At 38.0% G+C, this 19083-nt stretch overlaps 1 protein-coding gene across 3 annotated transcripts in view; it reads right to left on the bottom strand.

Moving 5' to 3' along the window:
• Positions 1-19083, bottom strand: part of FRY (FRY microtubule binding protein) — a 274917-nt gene that overhangs the window by 181692 nt on the left and 74142 nt on the right. For all 3 annotated transcript variants that reach the window (XM_037986846.2, XM_007960079.3, XM_073013220.1), the window contains exons 3-4: positions 18243-18296; positions 2912-3051 (exon numbers count right to left, since the gene is read on the bottom strand). In XM_037986846.2, the coding sequence (XP_037842774.1) occupies positions 2912-3051; positions 18243-18296 (194 nt within the window). The remainder of the gene's footprint in view (positions 1-2911; positions 3052-18242; positions 18297-19083) is intronic.

Genomic DNA, 19083 nt, shown 5'->3' with positions numbered 1-19083 from the left:
ACACACTGATTGAGGGCTCATCTGGAATTGAACAAAGGCAGATGAAATTACTGCTGGGCTCCTTGGCACAAGAAGTGGCCCAGAGCACTGACTCTGGTGTGGAACAGTCTGGCATAAAATCATCCCTCTTCTATTTATCGACAGTTTCTCCATCCACAAAATGTGAGTAATAGTACTTACATAATCGTTTGAGAAGATAAAATATGTAAAGTGTTTAGCATAATTCCCCAAACACATAAATGCTCAATAGTGTATATTAAATAAAACCAATGAGGAGGGATGACAGGATTTAGACTTGCCAGGAGGATATTTTCAAAATAAATCAAGACTATTTTAAATCTGGAATGTTTTTCTCCTTAGTCAAAAGGGAATAGGAAGAAAATAATGTGATATTTAAGATATAAAGAAGACCTTCTGGAGTCCTCTGTAACTTTGAGCAAGTCAAATTAAGGTTGGTGGATGATAGAACAGGTTAAGAAGGAACTCGCATGTTTATCTTTCAAGAGGTAAATGTATCAACAGAGTAGGAACTCATTCTTTCAGGATCATTTCTTAACAGCCCTGCCAGGAGGAAGAACTGTGAATAAAACCATCTATGTAAAGCCCTTGAAGACCCACTGGAACTAGAAAGTGGCACTGCCACCTGGGGGGAAGGAAAACCTATGCAACTGCGTTAAAAAGGAGGGCACTCAGAAATCAGACTTTATATCCACTATATTACAGAATAAGGAGACAGAAAGTTGGAAAGACCAAAAGGAAGGAGAACTCCCACAGATGGCCACAGCAGTCGAGAGAGTATTTTTGTGCTGGATGATAAGGGTCTTCACAAGTGGCCAGAGGAACCCGAGAAAGTAGCAGTTCTTGGCAGAAAAAAAAATTTAGACCTTCGATTCTATTTTATTTAATAAGCCAAATTATCTTTTCAAAGTAAGACATACACATTTCTAATAATGAATTCAACTTTATTGCTGGTTTGCAGTCTAACTGCCAGGAACCAGAGGCATTTGACAAATTTACTTAGCAGTCCAAATGTTGATATTGTACTAATCTTAGAAATCACAACCCAATGTACATCCCTGACATTTGACTATTTTCAGTAGTTTATGCTCCTCCTTTACGTCCCCCCAACCTTTTTTCCTAGTAGCAGAAACTCACATTTAGCTACATCATACCCTAGAGAGCTTCATTCATTTGGCTGTATTCTAAGCATATTTTCTCTCTTATTTAAAAAATTCAAGTGTTAACTAAAATGTTATTAAGTCAAATTTTACTGTTCCGATTCTCTATCTGATCTCAGTAGTTACTCTGATCTCCTGAAAATAATCAGTAACACAATTTTAAAAGCTATCATTTTTAATCCATAAAGAAATCAATTCATGAAAAATCTAATTTCAGCAATTAAATTCTGACAAAACAGAGGAACAAAACTAAAACTCAATTCAACTCACTAAAAACTGTCGCACTCCCTAAACCTCGGAAGGTTTAATATCTGTTCATAAGTAAACATGTAATATGGAAAAAATAATAAAATGATCCATTTAATTCTTTCGTCACATGGTCTGAACCATTTTTCAGATAAAAAATTCAAATTCTATTTTTAAAACTTGACAAATTAAAAAAATATTCATGAGGAGAGACTGCTAATGGGTACAGGATTTGGGGGTGATAAAAATGTTCTGAAATTAGAGTGGTAATGGTTGTACAACCCTGTAAATATACTAAAAAATATTGAATTATATACTTTAAAAGTGTGAATTTTATGGCATCTGAGTTATGTCTAAAAATTCTAAAAATTTCCTCCTTCACTAAAAAAAAATTAAATATGAAAAAGTTATTAATCTCTCTCCCAAACAAAATTATATAATTAAATCTTGCATAAATTCAAGCACATTATAAAAGCAGATTACAAATTTGGTTGAAGTAAAACATGGTAATATTATAATTCTTCAATTTCAAAAGAAGTCTTTTGAAACAGTATTAGGACTTTCAAGAAAAATGAGAGAAATAAATCATTCACAAAAAGTAGTTAATGTCTGATTTTCTGATGGACTAATTTCAGTTTACTGACTTTAAAAGTATTTTTTTAATCGGAATAATCTGTTCATGTGGAGAAATCTAACTACTTTTTAAAATAATCTTTTATTTTTTTAAAAAAAGTAAATGTATTAATCTTTCTTATATTCACTGCCTTGCTATAGGTTGACTTCAAACATATGAAATTATATGTGCTTACCTAAAATTTGGGGGGGGGACACACATTAATGAGAATCTTAAGTTTTACAGATGCTGATGTGCTCCTGGAGCAGCAAGCTCCATTTCTCAAACCCACAAGAAGACGGGAACACAGAATAAATAAACAAAATACTCAGCTGGAAGGAGGAGCTGGAGATTGTGTCACCTAACTTCCTTGTTTTGCTCACAAGGAGGCTGAGGTACAGAGAGGCGGGGAGCTGCCCAAAGTCACATGGCTAAATAGTGGCAGCGCCAGGAGTACCACTAGTGTCCAGTTCTGCGTCCTTCCCACTACAGTACACTGAGCACTCAAGGTTACTGGAACGAGGACTAAAATATCTTGGCATGTCACGCAGGGCCTGCAGTCAGCATTCTGCTTTGGGTGTAGACTCAGTGGGAGAGGGCAGAGGAAAGAAGCTGGCAAGAAAGTGACCTGTGGCCCTTCACACCTGTCTCCACCAAAGTTGAAATGAGGCTGTGTATGTATTTTCAACCTGTGACGGCTGGCAGTGACTCGGTGCTCCCAGTGGGTTACCTGCTACGGACACAGGCCCCCTGCAGCACCTGCTAGGCATCCTTGTGAAGAGTCAGGAAGACCCAATTGCCTTGTAACTCTAATTTTGATTTATGTTTCTTGAAAATAAAATAAAACCATGATCCTTACACAAAAGAAATGTACCTTTTTGATTTATTGCTTGTTCTTGGTCTGTATTCATGTGATTCATCCTCAATGCCATTTTGTCTTTTATACCAGTCAAATAATGTACGTAGAATGGAAGGCAGGCAGTACTCAGAAAGGGAGCTCATTGAGCTGATGACCTACGGAGGAAAATGCAGGTGATTAGAACACTGGTAGCGCCACCAATTACTGAGAAACTTTTTATTTCACAAGTAACCCCAAGCACTACTCACTAAAATATTTTCTTATGTATCACAGTCTTTTCTTTCATAATCTTTATTAGTACATTCCCAAGAGCCTGTCTCTTAATGGAGACAGATGTTCCTCATATGAGAATAATTTTGTAGTTCAAGAAAGTTAATTATTTTGACTCCCTTTCATTCTAGAAATCAGATGTTAATTGCGTACAGGATATTCATGGAACCGCAAAGATATTATGTTCCCATGTTCGTCTACCTAAAGTAGATGAATGCTTCTTCTGTCCTAAAAATGTTTGTTGTATAAGTATATCAATACAATTACATTAATAATTTACGTGGATTAAACAAATCTACCCCCATCGCCAAATAACCTAAGAGGTAATAATAATGTATGGTTTTGGACAATAATTATTCATTCATTCATTTGAAGTATGCCCCAAATTAGACTCAAAATACAAATGGGCAGCAATAATGTACCCCCTATTACATTAAAGGCAAACTTCTCCCTTTTTCTTTAAAGAACAAATGTGCTTTTGGTAGAAGTGTTATTCTAATTTCCTTATCTGGAAAGAGTCCTGATTTTTTAACTGATTACTATTTAAAAAAACCAAAAAACACTTCAATCCATATCTCATTATCCTATGCAAAAGTTTCCACAAAATGCCTCATAAATTTAAGTATAAAACCCAAAAATATAAAACTCCAAGAAAACATAGGATAAAACTTTTGTGACTTTGGATTAGGCAAGGATTTCTTAGGTACGGCCCCATAAGCAAAGTCCACGATAAAATTTGATATAATGAAACTCATCAAAATCAAAAGCTTCTGCTTTTAGAAGAATACAGTTAAGAACGTGGTAAGGGACAAGCCACAGAGCGGGAGAAAATATTTGCGAAACACACATCTGACTAAGGCCTTGTCTCCAGAATATGCAAAACTACAATGAAACAGGTTTTAGCTACCTAATTAACAAGCTGTATAAGCAAATTATAACACCCAGAGTTGATGAGTAGTGATAAAGTGGACGTGTTCATATACTGCTGATAGAAAAAAACAAAAACAAAAACAGGCATAACATCTCTGGAAGGTAATTTGGAAATACATATCAAGAACCTAATAAAAATCATTCTCAAGGCCACTCTTAGAATTTATCTCAAGTCCATAATTAGAGATAAGTAAGAAGGTGCAGGACAGCATTACTTATTATAGCAAAAGGACAGAAACCACATAAATGTCCAGCTACATGCAAATGCTTAATAAGATGTGGAATTTGGTGCAGACCATTTATGAAACCATTAAAATTATATTTTAATATAAATATAAAAATATGACATGAAAATGTTCATGATATGGTATGTGAAAAAAATGAAGAATCATTTAATTGGTATGATTCCAATTTGGTAGAGACACTATGTAAGTACACATATGCAGAAAATAGGACCAGGAGGAAACATACTAACATGTAGAGTACATGTGAAAACCAGGGGTTCTTAGGCCAGATCAACAGAGGGAGAGGGAGGCTGGGAATTTAAGAGAAATGAAGATGAGTTTACCTGGGTCTATTTTAGAAAGGGTAGAAATTTGAGATGAGACTCAAGAAAAACATAAGCAAAGACTCAAGGTAGAAAAAGCCTTTAGTAATGAAGGTACAAAGTAACTGTTGATGATTATCATAATCGATGTGACGAAGGTTTTGAGTGAAATGAAAGAAGAAATATCTGACTGGTGTGAAGACTTTATTTTGCCAGAGTGAAGGAACATAATGCTGAAAATTTTTCTTCTCCAGAAAATCGGAAGACTCTAAAGATTTCTGAACAGGGACATAAGCCCATACAAATTGTGTATGGGGAGGTTAAATCCCCCAAACGGTGGGGTGAGGTGGAGGCGAATTCACACACATGCTTGAATTGCATGTGACGGCAGTCATTCCAGGCATTTGGTGATCTCGGCCTGAGAGGCAGAGATGGCAGAAGAAATGGAAATCCTTAATTAACTCACAATATTTCTGCAGTTAAGCAGGCCAGGCTTCACTTCCTTTTATAAGGCAGGAAATGAGAGCAAAGGGAGCTAAAGTGCTTTGTGTCAACAGGATTTTCCACTGTCACCTTTAAAAGAAACCTTAAGATTGAACAAAATATTTATTGCTTTCTTGCTCACATTCTACCTCTTCATAGCCTGCTTCATGCTCTCTCTCCTATAATGATGGTGATATGTACACATACAAAATTGTACATTATCTTTAGTTATGAGTTAATATAAGGTAAAAATAAATAGGCTGTTGCGTTCAGCCTGCCCTGTAAACCTAGTCAGCATGAACTTTTTAAAACTGAAGAGCTATCTAATTATTTAAAGAGTCACTCTTCCCCCAACTCTACACGGCCAAGACATATTTTTCCTGCTGCGGTCATGAATGCAACAGCAGTAACTTTTCAGAAGAAAGCTAATTATGATGTGGCAAGGTAGTAATTCACTAATTCTTTCTAAAGTTACCCCAACACGAGAAAGGATATTTACTTTCCTAAGTCACCATTATTTAAAATGTTTTGAATTGAGAAATGAAAGACTTTCCTCCCATAGAAGAAAAAGGGATCAGAATTCCGTTTCTGATTATAGGATGACGATCTTAATTATTACATAGGTAATGAAATTTCAAAGCATTACAATTATATTTCAATCATTTAAAAATACTTGTGTAAGTCTGGCAAATCTAAGGAGACATGATGACTAAACATGCATGTAGTATGCTAAATGGCATCTTGGAACAGAAAAAAGATATTAGGGAAAAAGAAAGGAAATACAAATAAAGCACGGTACAGAGTTTAGTTAACAATAATGTGCATGGAAGCTCTGCATCCCTTCCCCAATAGCTTGCCCTACACGTCTCTTCATCTGTATCCTTTGCAATGTCCTTTATAGTAAACCACTAAAAAAGCCCAACACATAAAACAATAATGTACCTATACTGGTTTCTTAGTTGTGACAAAAGTACCATGGCAATGTAAGATGCTAGCAGTAGGGGAAACTGGCAACTGCCCGAATTATCTTTGCAACTTTTCTGCAAAAGCAAAACTATTTCAAAATAAAAAAGTTTATTCAAAAAACACATGTGTGGGATATTTACAAGCTCCAATATTCACTATAGACCCATAAGAGAGACTGAAACTTATGTTTGACTCCTAAACATCTCTAGGCAATGCATGCAATGTTCCGCTACTTCACTCATGTGGAACCCCCATTCTCCATAGAGAACCTCCACAGTGTTCATCATACCTCATCTACAATAATTTCTTAAAATATATTTTATTCTCCCCATTAAAAAGTCACCCTGAATCCATTCTTGGTATTAGATCTACTGGGCATACTTTCCATGGCAAAACACTGAGACCATCTCAGAAGGGATGAAAGGTCAGCATGGGGTGGATGTGTGTGTTTTTCCATCTTTCTGTTACTGCCCTTCTGAGCCCAGGCTTTCAGGAAGGAAGGGTGGAATTTGCAAAGACCTGGCCCTCAAAGCTCAGGAAGGGAGGAAGGTCTAGCTGGCTTCTTGGTTACTCAACTCCTTCATTTACGGGAAGCAGAGCCAATGGTAAGATGAATTCTAGCTCTGTGCTGCTGCTGAAAGAGGGCAGGCCCATCGACAAAGATGTTCTTGTTGCATTTAAATGATCATATTCTTCCACCATAGATGAGCTAGTGAGCTAGGTACTGGGCAGCATGAAGAGATGAAGTGCACAGAATCACAGAACTATTTCGTACTGGTGTTTTCTTTTTTGGGGGGAAAGAGAAGAAAACTAAATGTACTTTGTAAATGTTTTAATGTTTACTTTGGCAGTTTATGTATAAATAGGCCAAAAGAGACTGTTATGCTGCAGCTAATACATTGATTTTTCATAAGCATTTTATTATACTTGTTAAATGCAAAGAAGGAAACTTTACACATAAATATTTGAATAATTACTCAGTGGAGTCATTCCATATTTTATAGTAATAAGACTGGCTTCTTGTAAATGGTACATTTAATGACTAATTTTAAAGTAACTGCACTGATGGTTTAATTCTCAAACAAATTCAAGTGGTCAAGCAACTTTGGGGGCCACGATTCTCACCGTGTAATACCATAACATGCTAATATCTTTATTTCAAATGCAATTTATTTATACTTGATCACATATCATACTATTGCTAGATTATAGTATTTGATGACTGATGACAAAGATTTAAGAATAGTTTCATAGAAAAACTTAATATCTTAATATCATAAAAATCTATACATTAAATGTATTTTTTTCGTTCAAGTTAGGAAAAGATCATTATTTGATTTTAACATCTTGGTTCATTTCATAGAACGCAGTGTTCCACTAGATAATAGTTTAAGCAATGCTGACTAACACTAACTAACACTAATGTAAATCCAATGCCAGTTAAATTGCTTCATTCTTAATTGCTTACATTCTTCATTTATACATTTTAAATAGATTTTCATTAAATTGTAGCATTAGAGTCAATGTTGAAACACTAGAATTGCATCTGCTTCCTTTTCTGGAAAATTACTACTACCCAAAATGGTAAAAAGTGATTTTAGCTTGTTTATAGAGGTGTGAATATGTTTTACCATGTGTTTCCTGTTTATAGATAGTATTTAAACATATTAAGAAATAAAGTAAACAGTACATAAGTACACAAGTACACAAAAGTACATAAGACATAACATCTGGAAGAAAACTTTAACTGAAGTTACTTAGAATGTTTGGACAAATTATCTGCAATTCACAAAAACGACAGTAGTTAAGAATGTAAGTCACACTCAATTGCAAATAGTTACAACTTAATGTTCTCAGAACCCAACATGTGATGGCTGACCCCTCATGTGCCATGTTTTCATAGTTTCTCTAGTGTATTGGACGATCAAATGATCTTGGGTTCAAGTTAGTACTCTGCCTCTTACAGCTATATGAGCTTGGCATGCCGCCATTTCTCTGATGCTTCATGTTCTCAGCTGTAAAATGGGACTAAATACTTACCTCACTGGGATTTTATGAGGACAAATGAGATGCTATAAAATGTGGGGCACATAATAAACCTTCCAAAATGTGTTTCCTTATTTCATTTCCAAATATAGAAACAGGAGCATTAAAAAAAGAAGACAAAAAATGACTGAGATGAGATCACAGGCTAAGTTAATAACAGAATAAGTAACAGAAGTTGTTGTCAGAATTTTACTCACCAGAGCTGAAGAAATGTCACTTTCTAGGTATATTGTGCGAACCTGAAAAGCCCCACTTATCCCATGTCCAAGCACAAACTCCCAGGGTCTTCACTAGAACCCTTGCAATTTGTGTTCCCATTCTCTTCTGACTCCAGCAGATGTAAATATAATGCCTGTTGCCTGGTGCCTTGCAAATGCTTACATTAGAGGTCACTGAGCAATGTTTGTTCTACATTAGACCCTTGAGAGAAAGGTAGCAAACATTTAGCTCCCTGAGTTTGCTGCAGGCAACAGCTCACTACAAAGCCAATGGGAAAGGACACTGAGGATAGTAACTCATGACTATTCTGGACACAGAATCAATCAACTGAATAAAACCAATTATTAACTCAGGATCCTCAACCGCTCTGAGAAAAGTGTTGAGTCCAAATATAAGTGGGTTGTGACAAATGGACACAACCCTCTGCAAGAAGGCACAGCGTGAAGCTCTTGTACCTCATTCGGTATAAGAGGGTTCTGTAAAACACATGTAGCCCTCATATGATCCTGCTCTCCCCTTTCTCATCTAAATCTCAATTATCTGTCTTTCTTCCTGACAGATTCTCAATCACCCATGCAATGCTGATGCTTCCTCTTCCTGCTTCACTGCCAACTCTCTTCTTCTCCCCCTCCTCCTCCCCTCCCCCTCCCCCTCCCCCTCCCCCTCCCTCTCCCTCTCCTTCTCCTTCTTCTTCTTTTGAGATGGAGTCTCACTCTATTGCCCAGACTGGAGTGCAGTGGCACAATCTCGGCTCACTGCAACCTCTGCCTCCCAGGTTCAAGTGATTCTCCTGCCTCAGCCTCCTGAGTAGGTAGGACTATAGGCATGCACCACCACACCCAGCTAATTTTTTTTTTTTTTTTTTTTGTATTTTTAGTAGAGACGGGGTTTCACCATGTTGGTCAGGCTGGTCTCGAGCTTCTGACCTCAATGAGCCACCTGCCTCAGCCTCCCAAAGTGCTGGGATTATAGGAGTGAGCCACTGCACCTGGCCCCAACTCTCTTCTTGATCCCTGAAATCTGATTTCTGTTCTTGCCACACTATTGGCACCTTTATTTGAAAAACCAGCAGGGACAATTCAAAGGCCAACCAATGGCCTTTTTTGCAATCATTTCCCTTGAAGTCTCCTGAGCAAATGACAGTATTTACCAGGTTCTCCTGGAAAGGATTTCCTCGCCAGAATCCTATGATGTTGCCCTGTCTTAATTAGCTTCCTGTACTTTCTCTTCTCTTCTACGCTGCTCCTCATGAAATGCCAAGCATAGTAGGACAATTCATCTGTGACGATAAGGATCTGAATTCTGATTGCTCTGACACACACTCCTTTGCAGAGTACTCAGACTTTATTATGCAAAGAGAAAATAACTTCCACTTACTGTATGAGACTGTTTTAAAAGCTGAAATAATACTTCAGACAGAAAAACACGGCACAGCATACAAGTTTTGGTATTATTTAACACATTGTATGTTTATATCATCATTAAATACTATAAAAGCAAAGGTCTAAACGCCAAGGGCAGAGCAAATCAACAAGCAAGCATTTGCATGTAGCTGGAAGGTATGTGAAAGAATATTCGTTTATGACTTCATTCATCAGTCAGAATTGTCATTTCTGAGAATAACTGTATCTAGTGGCTGTCATTCATACAATCTTCAACAGGCAAGGGTCACAAACTCCCTCAGGTGAGAGTTACTTTGGGGTGTTGTTTCTTCACTTTTAAAAATGGGCTCACATGATATTGGAGCTGCATTTGATCATCATCCACCCGGGTCCACATTCATCACAGCTGGATGAGAAGTTCTTTGTTGCTGGCTAATGTTTCTTTGGAGAATCTGAAATAACATGCTGTGGACTTTTATTTTAAAAAGATGTCTGTACAAAGAAGAAAATCACTTGAAGGTAAAATGGTGAGCTCACCATGCCTTTCATTCACAGACGCTCTCCACAGATGCCAGCTAAGAAACTCATCCCTGGTACCATGATTATGTTCTAGCACACTGCTTTGTCATTTAGATACTGTCAATCATAATCAGCCACTATAACTTAGCTTGTAAAAGCAAGCTTCAAAGTATTTAACATTAGTCCATCGACTATGAAAATGCACTCTACATGTCCATGAATACCCACTGCAGCAAAAGCCTTCCTCGAAGCCACTTCCAGTGAGCTCCTAACTGCTAACCTCCAGTTCTTCCTGGTCTACATCTTCTGTGATGTCCCTGCATCAGCTGCTGTGAAGGGCCATCCCTGCCCTAGAGAGCCCCTTCTCCTAGGCTTCTCCCACTTTTCAAACTACCCTTTTTCTAGCCATTCTTTTGTAGATCCCACCTCCTGAAACTAAAATTGTTATGATATTCTTCACTCATGTAATCTGTCTGACAGTGTTTGTTGAATGACCACATAACAAACTGAACCCCAGTTATTTTTCTTGAGATATTCTACCTTCCCCGAAAACTCAGTATGCATACTGTTTTATAGCCTTCCCTTGTTTTCTGCCCCCAAGCATAGTTTCTTCTGCTTGAAGAGCTCATAGTCCATAGAAAATAATCTAGGCCCCTCAGCATGGCTTGTACGACCCACTGCAATGGGCTCAGTCCACCTTTCCACCTTCATCCCCAGAACTCAGTTCTTTTCACCTTCAACTTCTCCTTTGTCTGTGAGACCCCTGCTGCTGGCATACCCTGGCCCAACTTGTTCATCTGGATAAAAGGTTTCTTTGAAATGTCACAGCTCCTTGGTTGCTTCTTGTAACACACACCTGTATACCTTCCTAGCATCATTAACTGCTCCTTTATCTGAGTTCCTAGAGCACTTGATACAACCTCTATTATAGCCTTTACATTGCCACATTATTTGTGTAGATAATGGTCTTCCTTCTGGGATTGAGAATTCCTGGAGGACAGGGCTCTGTCTTATTCATTTTCATAACTTCAGTACCTCATACAGATCCTAGTATGTGTTGGGCACTCATTGTTTGTTTAATTGAATGGAAATCGCTCCAAATCATATTTAAAACTACAGTTATCCTTTGTTTCTCCTTCTCTCAACCAATATTGATTCTTCTTATATCATTTTGCTTATAATTATCCTTTCTTATAAAAGTCTCACTCCCTTCATTTTAGTTTAGGCCCTTTTAGCTTCAAATCTTCATCAATGCCATGCTCCCCAAATGCCTTAGGCCTCTCCATTACTGCCTTCATGACCACTGTCTCCTTAAAGCTAACATTAAGTTGCTACCTTGATACTGGTATGCATACAGCCGCATCTCACTGGCATTAAGATCTTCCTCAATCTGATCCTTTCCTACCTATGCTGCCTGATCTCTTTTTTAACTTCCCCCAGACTGTAGGAAATGTTTGTTCATAATGGAAAACTAGAGTGTACCTCTCAAGGGGTTATCTGATTCTGAGTGTATGGGGGCTCTACACCTGTCAATGCCTTTGAGCTATTTTAAAATTGCATAAGTGGTAGATACCTGATAGCAATGCAAAATAATTCTTGTCTATAGACATGAAAAACTGTCCAGTGAAGGTTCAATGGACTTCCCTCCCCCACATAAAGGAAGCAGTTTTGCCTCTGATTGTATTCATTTCAATGCTGATTTATAAACGTGTCTGTTTTTTGGAATGTCTTAACAGGTTGTAACATCCTTCACTAAAAACAAGTTAAAAAATGTTTAACACAGGTTCATTTTAAATCTCTATGTGAGTCATATTTTTGCCTGTTTTTGAAGATTATCCTTTAACAATACATGCCTTCTGCATCAACTAAATTGATCCATTTCTAAGTTCCTCAGAGATAACTGATAGTGTCATTTTTCTGTTCAGGACCTTTGCATAAAATATTCCTTTCCTCTGAAATTTCCTATCTTCCTCACCATCAACACTCAGCAAATCCTACTGATTCTACTGTTTTAGGCACCTGATAAGCCTTGTTCTCATCTGGACGGCATTTTCTAGCTAGGCGCCTGGCCCCGAGGCATGTGTCTTCTGTCCCTGAAGTCTCACCATGTTTACTGTCCATGCCATTCAGGCGGCACTTCTTATACACGCAGGCCTATGTCAAAGCTGGTTGGGCACTGCTTGATCCTCTTCTGGATCTGGAGCTCCTGGAATGTGAAACACATTCCTGGGGACCACATTCTTACATCTCTTTGCTCATATAAAACTTTCTGTGTATATATACACACATATACACATGCACGGTGTTTGCTAAATTACTTTATTACCAGAACGATTTTTAGTTCATTTTACTCACTACGCCCTGACAGTTACTATAGCAATTTAAAACAAATAGTGGTAGTATATCTATCTTCAAATGCTGTTGGAAATCTCTTCTGCCTTTATTGATTCTTGTTACTGGTATGACTTTATCACTAGCACGGACCGGAAGCGATAGCCCATACTGCTCTGCACCTCTGCTGCCTGCTCCATGAAGGCCTCCCTGGCGCCTCAGGGTAGGGTGAAATTTGCTCTCCTGAGGCTCACAGCAGCTTTAGCTTGTTTACTAGCCTGGGGTTATCATTTATTTGATGGTAGCTTTATTTTTCTCTCCCACATGACTCCAGTGGTGGGGCCTCTAGGGCAGGCACTATGCTTCCTTCCTGTTTGTTTCCATGAGTTGGCACAATGCTTGGCACATGGTTGCCAGGAGGTAGGTGCTGTATAACAATGGAAAAAAAAACCTCACATTCCTGAAATTTGTGAAAAGTGAAATTCTGGAAACGAGGGCACAAATTCCTAGTTCTCCAATGTGTAAAGCATTTACTACTATATTTCTCCCACTAACACTGAGTTTTAAAAATCCTATTTAGACATCTTGTCATTCACAAAATCTTTTTTCCAGGTTTCTTCTTCTTCTTCTTTTTTTTTTTTTTTTTTTTTTTTTTTTTTTGAGACAGAGTCCTACTCTGTCGCCCAGGCTGAAGTGCAGTGGCGTGATCTTGGCTCACTGCAACCTCCGCCTCCCAAGTTCAAGCGATTCTCCTGCCTCAGCCTCCCAAGTAGCTGGGATTACAGGTGTGTGCCACCATACCTGGCTAATTTTTGTACTTTTAGTAGAGATGGGGTTTTGCCATGTTGGCCAGGCTGGTCTCCAACTCTTGAGCTCAGGTGATCCACCCACCTTGGCCTCCCAAAGTGCTGGGATTACAAGCGTGAACCATTATGCCAGGCCCTTCCAGGTTTATTCTCACAGAGTTGGAGTGTAATTCGGTTAAATTTAGAGATACTAAACCAATAAAATTATGATTGTAAAAATGTAAAATATACAAGAAAACATGAAGTTTTAGCTTCCAAATATATACATATATTTAAGTTCAAACTGGAAAATTGGCAAATTTGAGGAGAAACCCACAGTAGGAAAGAAAGAGGTACAGAATTGTAAATAGTTCTACTTTGGGCATTTTGGCTAAATATCTAGTGGATAAATCTAGCTATTACCCAATAACAGCTTTTCTTCTTTTTCTTTTCTTCTTCCTTAGGTATAAAATACCCCATTTTTAGATGGACACAGTCGCCCAAAGTAAGATTTCTCCACCTTTCTTATAGCTAGATGTGGCCGAGTGACTGACATTGGCTAACTGGATGTAAGTAGATGGGTATATGGTATATGCTATGTCGGAAAGTTTTGCTTTTCGTTTTTCTATAATTCTTGTTCCATTTCTCATTCTGGCTGCCTGGAATACAGATGCAATGGCTGAGCTCTAGCAGCCATACTGGACCTTGAGAATGTAAGCCATACATAAGAAAGAAAAAATCATCTTGCTCAAGAAGATTTTACTTTACGTGCCATTTGTAGCCAAAGCTAATCACAACTGATAAAAGATTTTAGATCCTTTACCTGCTGAAAACTTCCCTCTCAACTCTCATCAACCTAGTTTTTAGAAACAAAGATTATGAAGTAAAAAGCACAGGCTGTACAGTCAGAAACAATAAATTACAGTTTTGGCTCCTTCAGGTTTGAGTCATATAATATTGGGAAACTTCTGAGACATCATTATTATTGTCCCTATATTAAATATAATATCATATTAAACATAATGTTATATATCCTATAGATATATTTAATATTAACATAATATATTAATATTAATACAATTGTATATTTAATGTTACTATAATTTAATATTATATTTAATATTAATAATTTACATTTAATATAGAGATAATAATGTCACTTTTTTGGAGTTGCTGGAAGGACTGAGTGATGTCAGGTGAGATAATATGAGAAGGGGCTGGGTAAACTATAAAGTATTACATGAATTTGTTTTGCTTCTATTTCTAGCAAGAAGAAAATGAATCATGGGCTGGTTAGGTAGAGGAGTGAACAGGGCCATTCAGGATTAGGCAGTGAAGCAGTAGATACCCAGCTCTATATACCCTGTGGTTCATGCCAGTGACATTTAGAAGAAAGAATTTGATACAAATATCTCTTAAACAGGAACCCACTGTATGTTGTTCAAAGGATGCACTTAGCATAGTACCTATCATACAAGTACTTAAAAAATGCTATCTCTACCAGTACAACTACTCCTACAGTTACAGCAACGGAGTCTGAACCACTCAAGGTGGCATCTCCAGCATGTGGAACATAGACAGACCTCTGTGGGAACCCAGATTAAAATCCTACTGTTTGGAATAAAACTGTATAATTTGAATGTTTAATGCCAAAGGACTAAGAGACCTTGCTCTATTCATGGCCTTACCAATGGAACTGAAATTCTTAGAGTTTGTAGGCTGCAACAGCAGATGAGCACTGTTTTAGTGCTGCTGAGATTGGTAATTGATAAAGAACAAAAATGTATTCAGCACAGTTCTGAAGGCTGGGAAGTCCAAGATCAAGTCACCAGCAGGTTCAGTCTGGTGAAGTTTCAGTCTCTCCTTCCAAGACGGCTCCTTGAACAGTGTCCTCACATGGAGAAAGGACCAAAAGAGAGGAGCTCCCTGTGTCAAGACCTTTCATAAGAGCACCGAATCCCATTCATAAGGGAGGAGCCCCCATGGGAAAATTACCACTTAAAGGCCCCACCTCTTGATACTATCACATTAACAGCAGCCGAATTTTGGAGGGTACACGTTTGAACCACAGTAAGCACTTTCAAAAGCTATTATACTTTGCCAACCTTTTCCCCATTGAATCTACAGGTGGACCCACTTTAGTCAATCTTCTCTATGGCCTTATATTAGTCTGTTCTCATGCTGCTAATAAAGACATACCAGAGACTGGGTAATTTATAAAGGAAAGAACTTTCATTGGCTCACAGTTTTCTGAATGGCTGGGAGGCCGCACAATCACGGTGGAGGGTGAATGAGGAGCAAAGTCACGTCTAACAATGGCAGCAGGCAAGAGACAGCACATGCAGGGGAACTCTTCTTTATAAAACCATCAAATCTCATGAGATGTATTCACTGTCATGAGAACAGCATGGGGAAGACTGGCCCCCCATGATCTGATTACCTCTCACTGGGTCCCTCCCGTGACACGTGGGAATTATGGGAGCTACACTTCGAGGAGACATTTCGGTGGGACACAGCCAAACCATATCAGGCCTGAAAGTCTTGCTATCACTTTAAAACAGGATTAGATTTTGTGGCTTGTCCTCTCTCACAGTTCATTTGTGAGTTCATGATGTAATGATCAGAGGACAATCCTATGTGTCCTATTTGAAAGTTCTTAGTGACCATCTTACTATTGGCTCACACTTAAAGGGTCTTTAATACACAGAGATACGTTACAGGGCAGGGCTTCTCAAGCGTTAATGTGCATGTGAGTCACCTGGAAGTTTTGTTAGGTGGCGGATGCAGCAGTTCCGGGGCCAGGCTGACCGTCTGCATTTCTAACAAGCTCCCAGGTGATGCTGATGACACAGATGCATGGACAACACTTGGAGATGCAAAGTTAAAAGTTATTAGCTAATTAAGTGACAAAGGTGGGATTTAAACCCAGGTCTTTCTAATTCCAAAGGTCATGTCTTTTCCACAATACTGAGATTCAGAAATAGAAAGCTGAGTAATAAATGAGAAATTGTGTTTAAGCCCAGTTATTTCGGATTACTATTATCTGCAAAGTTAAAATTTAGGACCATTTTCTCAGAGAATAAAGAGAGGTACATTAAGCTGGAGAAAAATGTTTTTGAAGAAAGGACAGTGATAATTTAATAGGATAAAGAGACAAAGAATATAAAATAGACTGGAAAGATAATAGAAGACAGGTGATAAGTATTTACATTTTTTTTTCGAGATGGGCTCTCACTGTTACCCAGGTTTGAGTGCAGTGGTGTGAACTTGGCTCAACTGCCACCTCCGCCTCCTCAAGTGATCCTCTCACCTCAGCATCCTGAGTAGCTGGGACCACAGGCATGTACCACTATGCCTGGCTAATTTTTTTGTATTTTTGATAGTGGCAAGGTTTCATCATGTTTCCCAGTCTGGTCTCGAACTCTTAGGCTCAGGAGATCCACCTGCCTCAGCCTCCCAAACTGCTGGAATTACAGGTGTGAGCCACTGCGCCCTACACTGTTTACATTCTTAAAAAGCTACAACTTGCCACATTTCCAACATGGTAACCCCAAACATCATATACCATATTCACCAAGGGTCTCTGACCACCTCGGCACCTGCCAGGTGACAACAACAATGGACAATGTGACTAGAAAAGATAGCATCATGGCACAAAGAGATGAGGCCCATCTTCCATTTCACCAGCATTCTGGAAAATGGCCAGCTCGGCTAGCAACAGAGCAAGCCCAGAGCCACGCCACCCTTGCAGGGCTGGCTATGAGCATAAACCTGCGAGGTCTCCTTCACAGAACAGCTCATAAAATAAAAAATGAAGGATTTTGTCTGTACAATCATGATGTTTCTGGATCATACAAGTCTAAATTTGTACAGCCAGGGAGACTTCCTCTGGATTTCATATTAAAGGCAATTTCAAAGCCCTACAGAAAGTGTACACCCTGTGTGTTTTTCATTAGACCATAAAAACACCATGCTAGCTCAAGCCAGGGAATATCCAGCAGTATTTTGTATCTGACGTTGGCACCAACTGACATTTCTGAAGAACATAGTGCCTTTTTTGTCATTAACTGTAAAAGTTTAGGAAACTTCAAAAACATACCTCCGGCCTCCTTGGATGTCCTGTTATCCATCATTTTTAAATGTGCCAAGGACCTTCCTGAAGTTACTGAACCAGAATCTATCAGATCCTGATATTGTACGTTTATTACCTACTGTTTAGAGTTGAATGTTCTTTTACTAGTCCTAACCTATTTTCAAAGGACTTACTTTGTATTTATTCTGTCTTAAATCATTTTGTTCATGTATTATTTTCTCTATTAGAATCTTAAGATCCTATACTGTGTTATACTTATCTTTTAGGTAGTATCTTTCTCACAAGACCGTGAATTCTTGAAGGCCTAAAACTTACCTTAGATTTTGTATCTCTGGTACCTAGTACAGCGTCAAGCAAATAGTAGGCCTCCAAAAAAGTGTTGGATGAAAACAAGAATAAGCTCTAGTGCAGAGATCTGATCATCACATAGTATCATTTATTTAGAAGAATCTCAGATTTTTAAAGGAATGGAATTTCCTTTAAACTCTTTTCTTGGTTTCTTTAATTCCAATATGTAAAGATACAGGAAATAATCAGTTGAAGACCTACTCATATTATCCCAATACTTTCCAGTTCTTTCTGGTTCTAACCAATAGACATTTACTGAACAGCTATAAACCACAACCATGAAAACTGCAGGGTATAGTTCTTAAGATCACATACCCGTATCCTCTTTGAGGACGTTCATCCATACAACAATAGCGAGCATGCAGGCCCTGCCTTGCGTGAATGCTGAACTAAAGGAGAACTAGCATATAACATATACATCACACACCTGATCAAACTGGGGGTCTTCTCCACGTTGCAGGGATTTTGTCAATGGCTTTTCCTAGAAAGAAAAAGAATATATGCAAGAATAATTATTAGAGTCTCTTAAATAGTAGAAAAGAAATGCCATTATTGTTCCATTTTTCCTCACTCATTTCTCTCGGAATGAGGAGGTGCCAATTTTTAAATGAGTGAGGAATTCTTCCTTAGGTATTCTAACCATAGTCGTTATGTTTGATCATTACTGCCATGGCTTTTGCTATTTATCTTAATATATATCTCTTAGACCAAAACATTAAGAATCTGATACTCAGGGAAACTCATATTAAAACTATAATGAGATATCACCTCTCACCTGTCATAAGGACTTTTATCAAAAAGAAAAAAGATAATAAATGTTGGCAAACATGTAGAGAAAAGAGAACTCTTGTATATTGTTAGTGGGAATGTAAATTAGTAGAGCCACTGTGGAAAAAAGTATGGAGGTTTTTCAAAAAATCAAAAATAGAACTACCATATGATCCCTCAATTCACCTTCTGGGTATGTATCCAAAGAAAATGAAATCAGTATCTTGAAAGATATCTGCATGCTCATGTTAACTGCAGCATTATTCACAACAGCCAAAATATAGAGTCAGTCTAAGTATCCATCAGTGGATGAATGGATAAAGAAAATGTGCTATATATATACAATGGAAGACGATTTAGTCTTAAAAAAGAAGGAAATCCTGTTATTTCTGAAAACATGGATGAACCTGGAGGATTATTATGCTGAGTATATAAGCCAGGCACAGAAAGACAAATACTGTACAATCTCACTTAAACCTGAAATAAAAAACAAGTCAAAT

Source organism: Chlorocebus sabaeus, chromosome 3 (genome assembly GCF_047675955.1).
Source record: "Chlorocebus sabaeus isolate Y175 chromosome 3, mChlSab1.0.hap1, whole genome shotgun sequence".
Taxonomy (NCBI): Eukaryota; Metazoa; Chordata; class Mammalia; order Primates; family Cercopithecidae; genus Chlorocebus; species Chlorocebus sabaeus.
The sequence above is the reverse complement of the archived record's forward strand: the minus strand, read 5'-3'. Positions and strand labels throughout refer to the sequence as shown.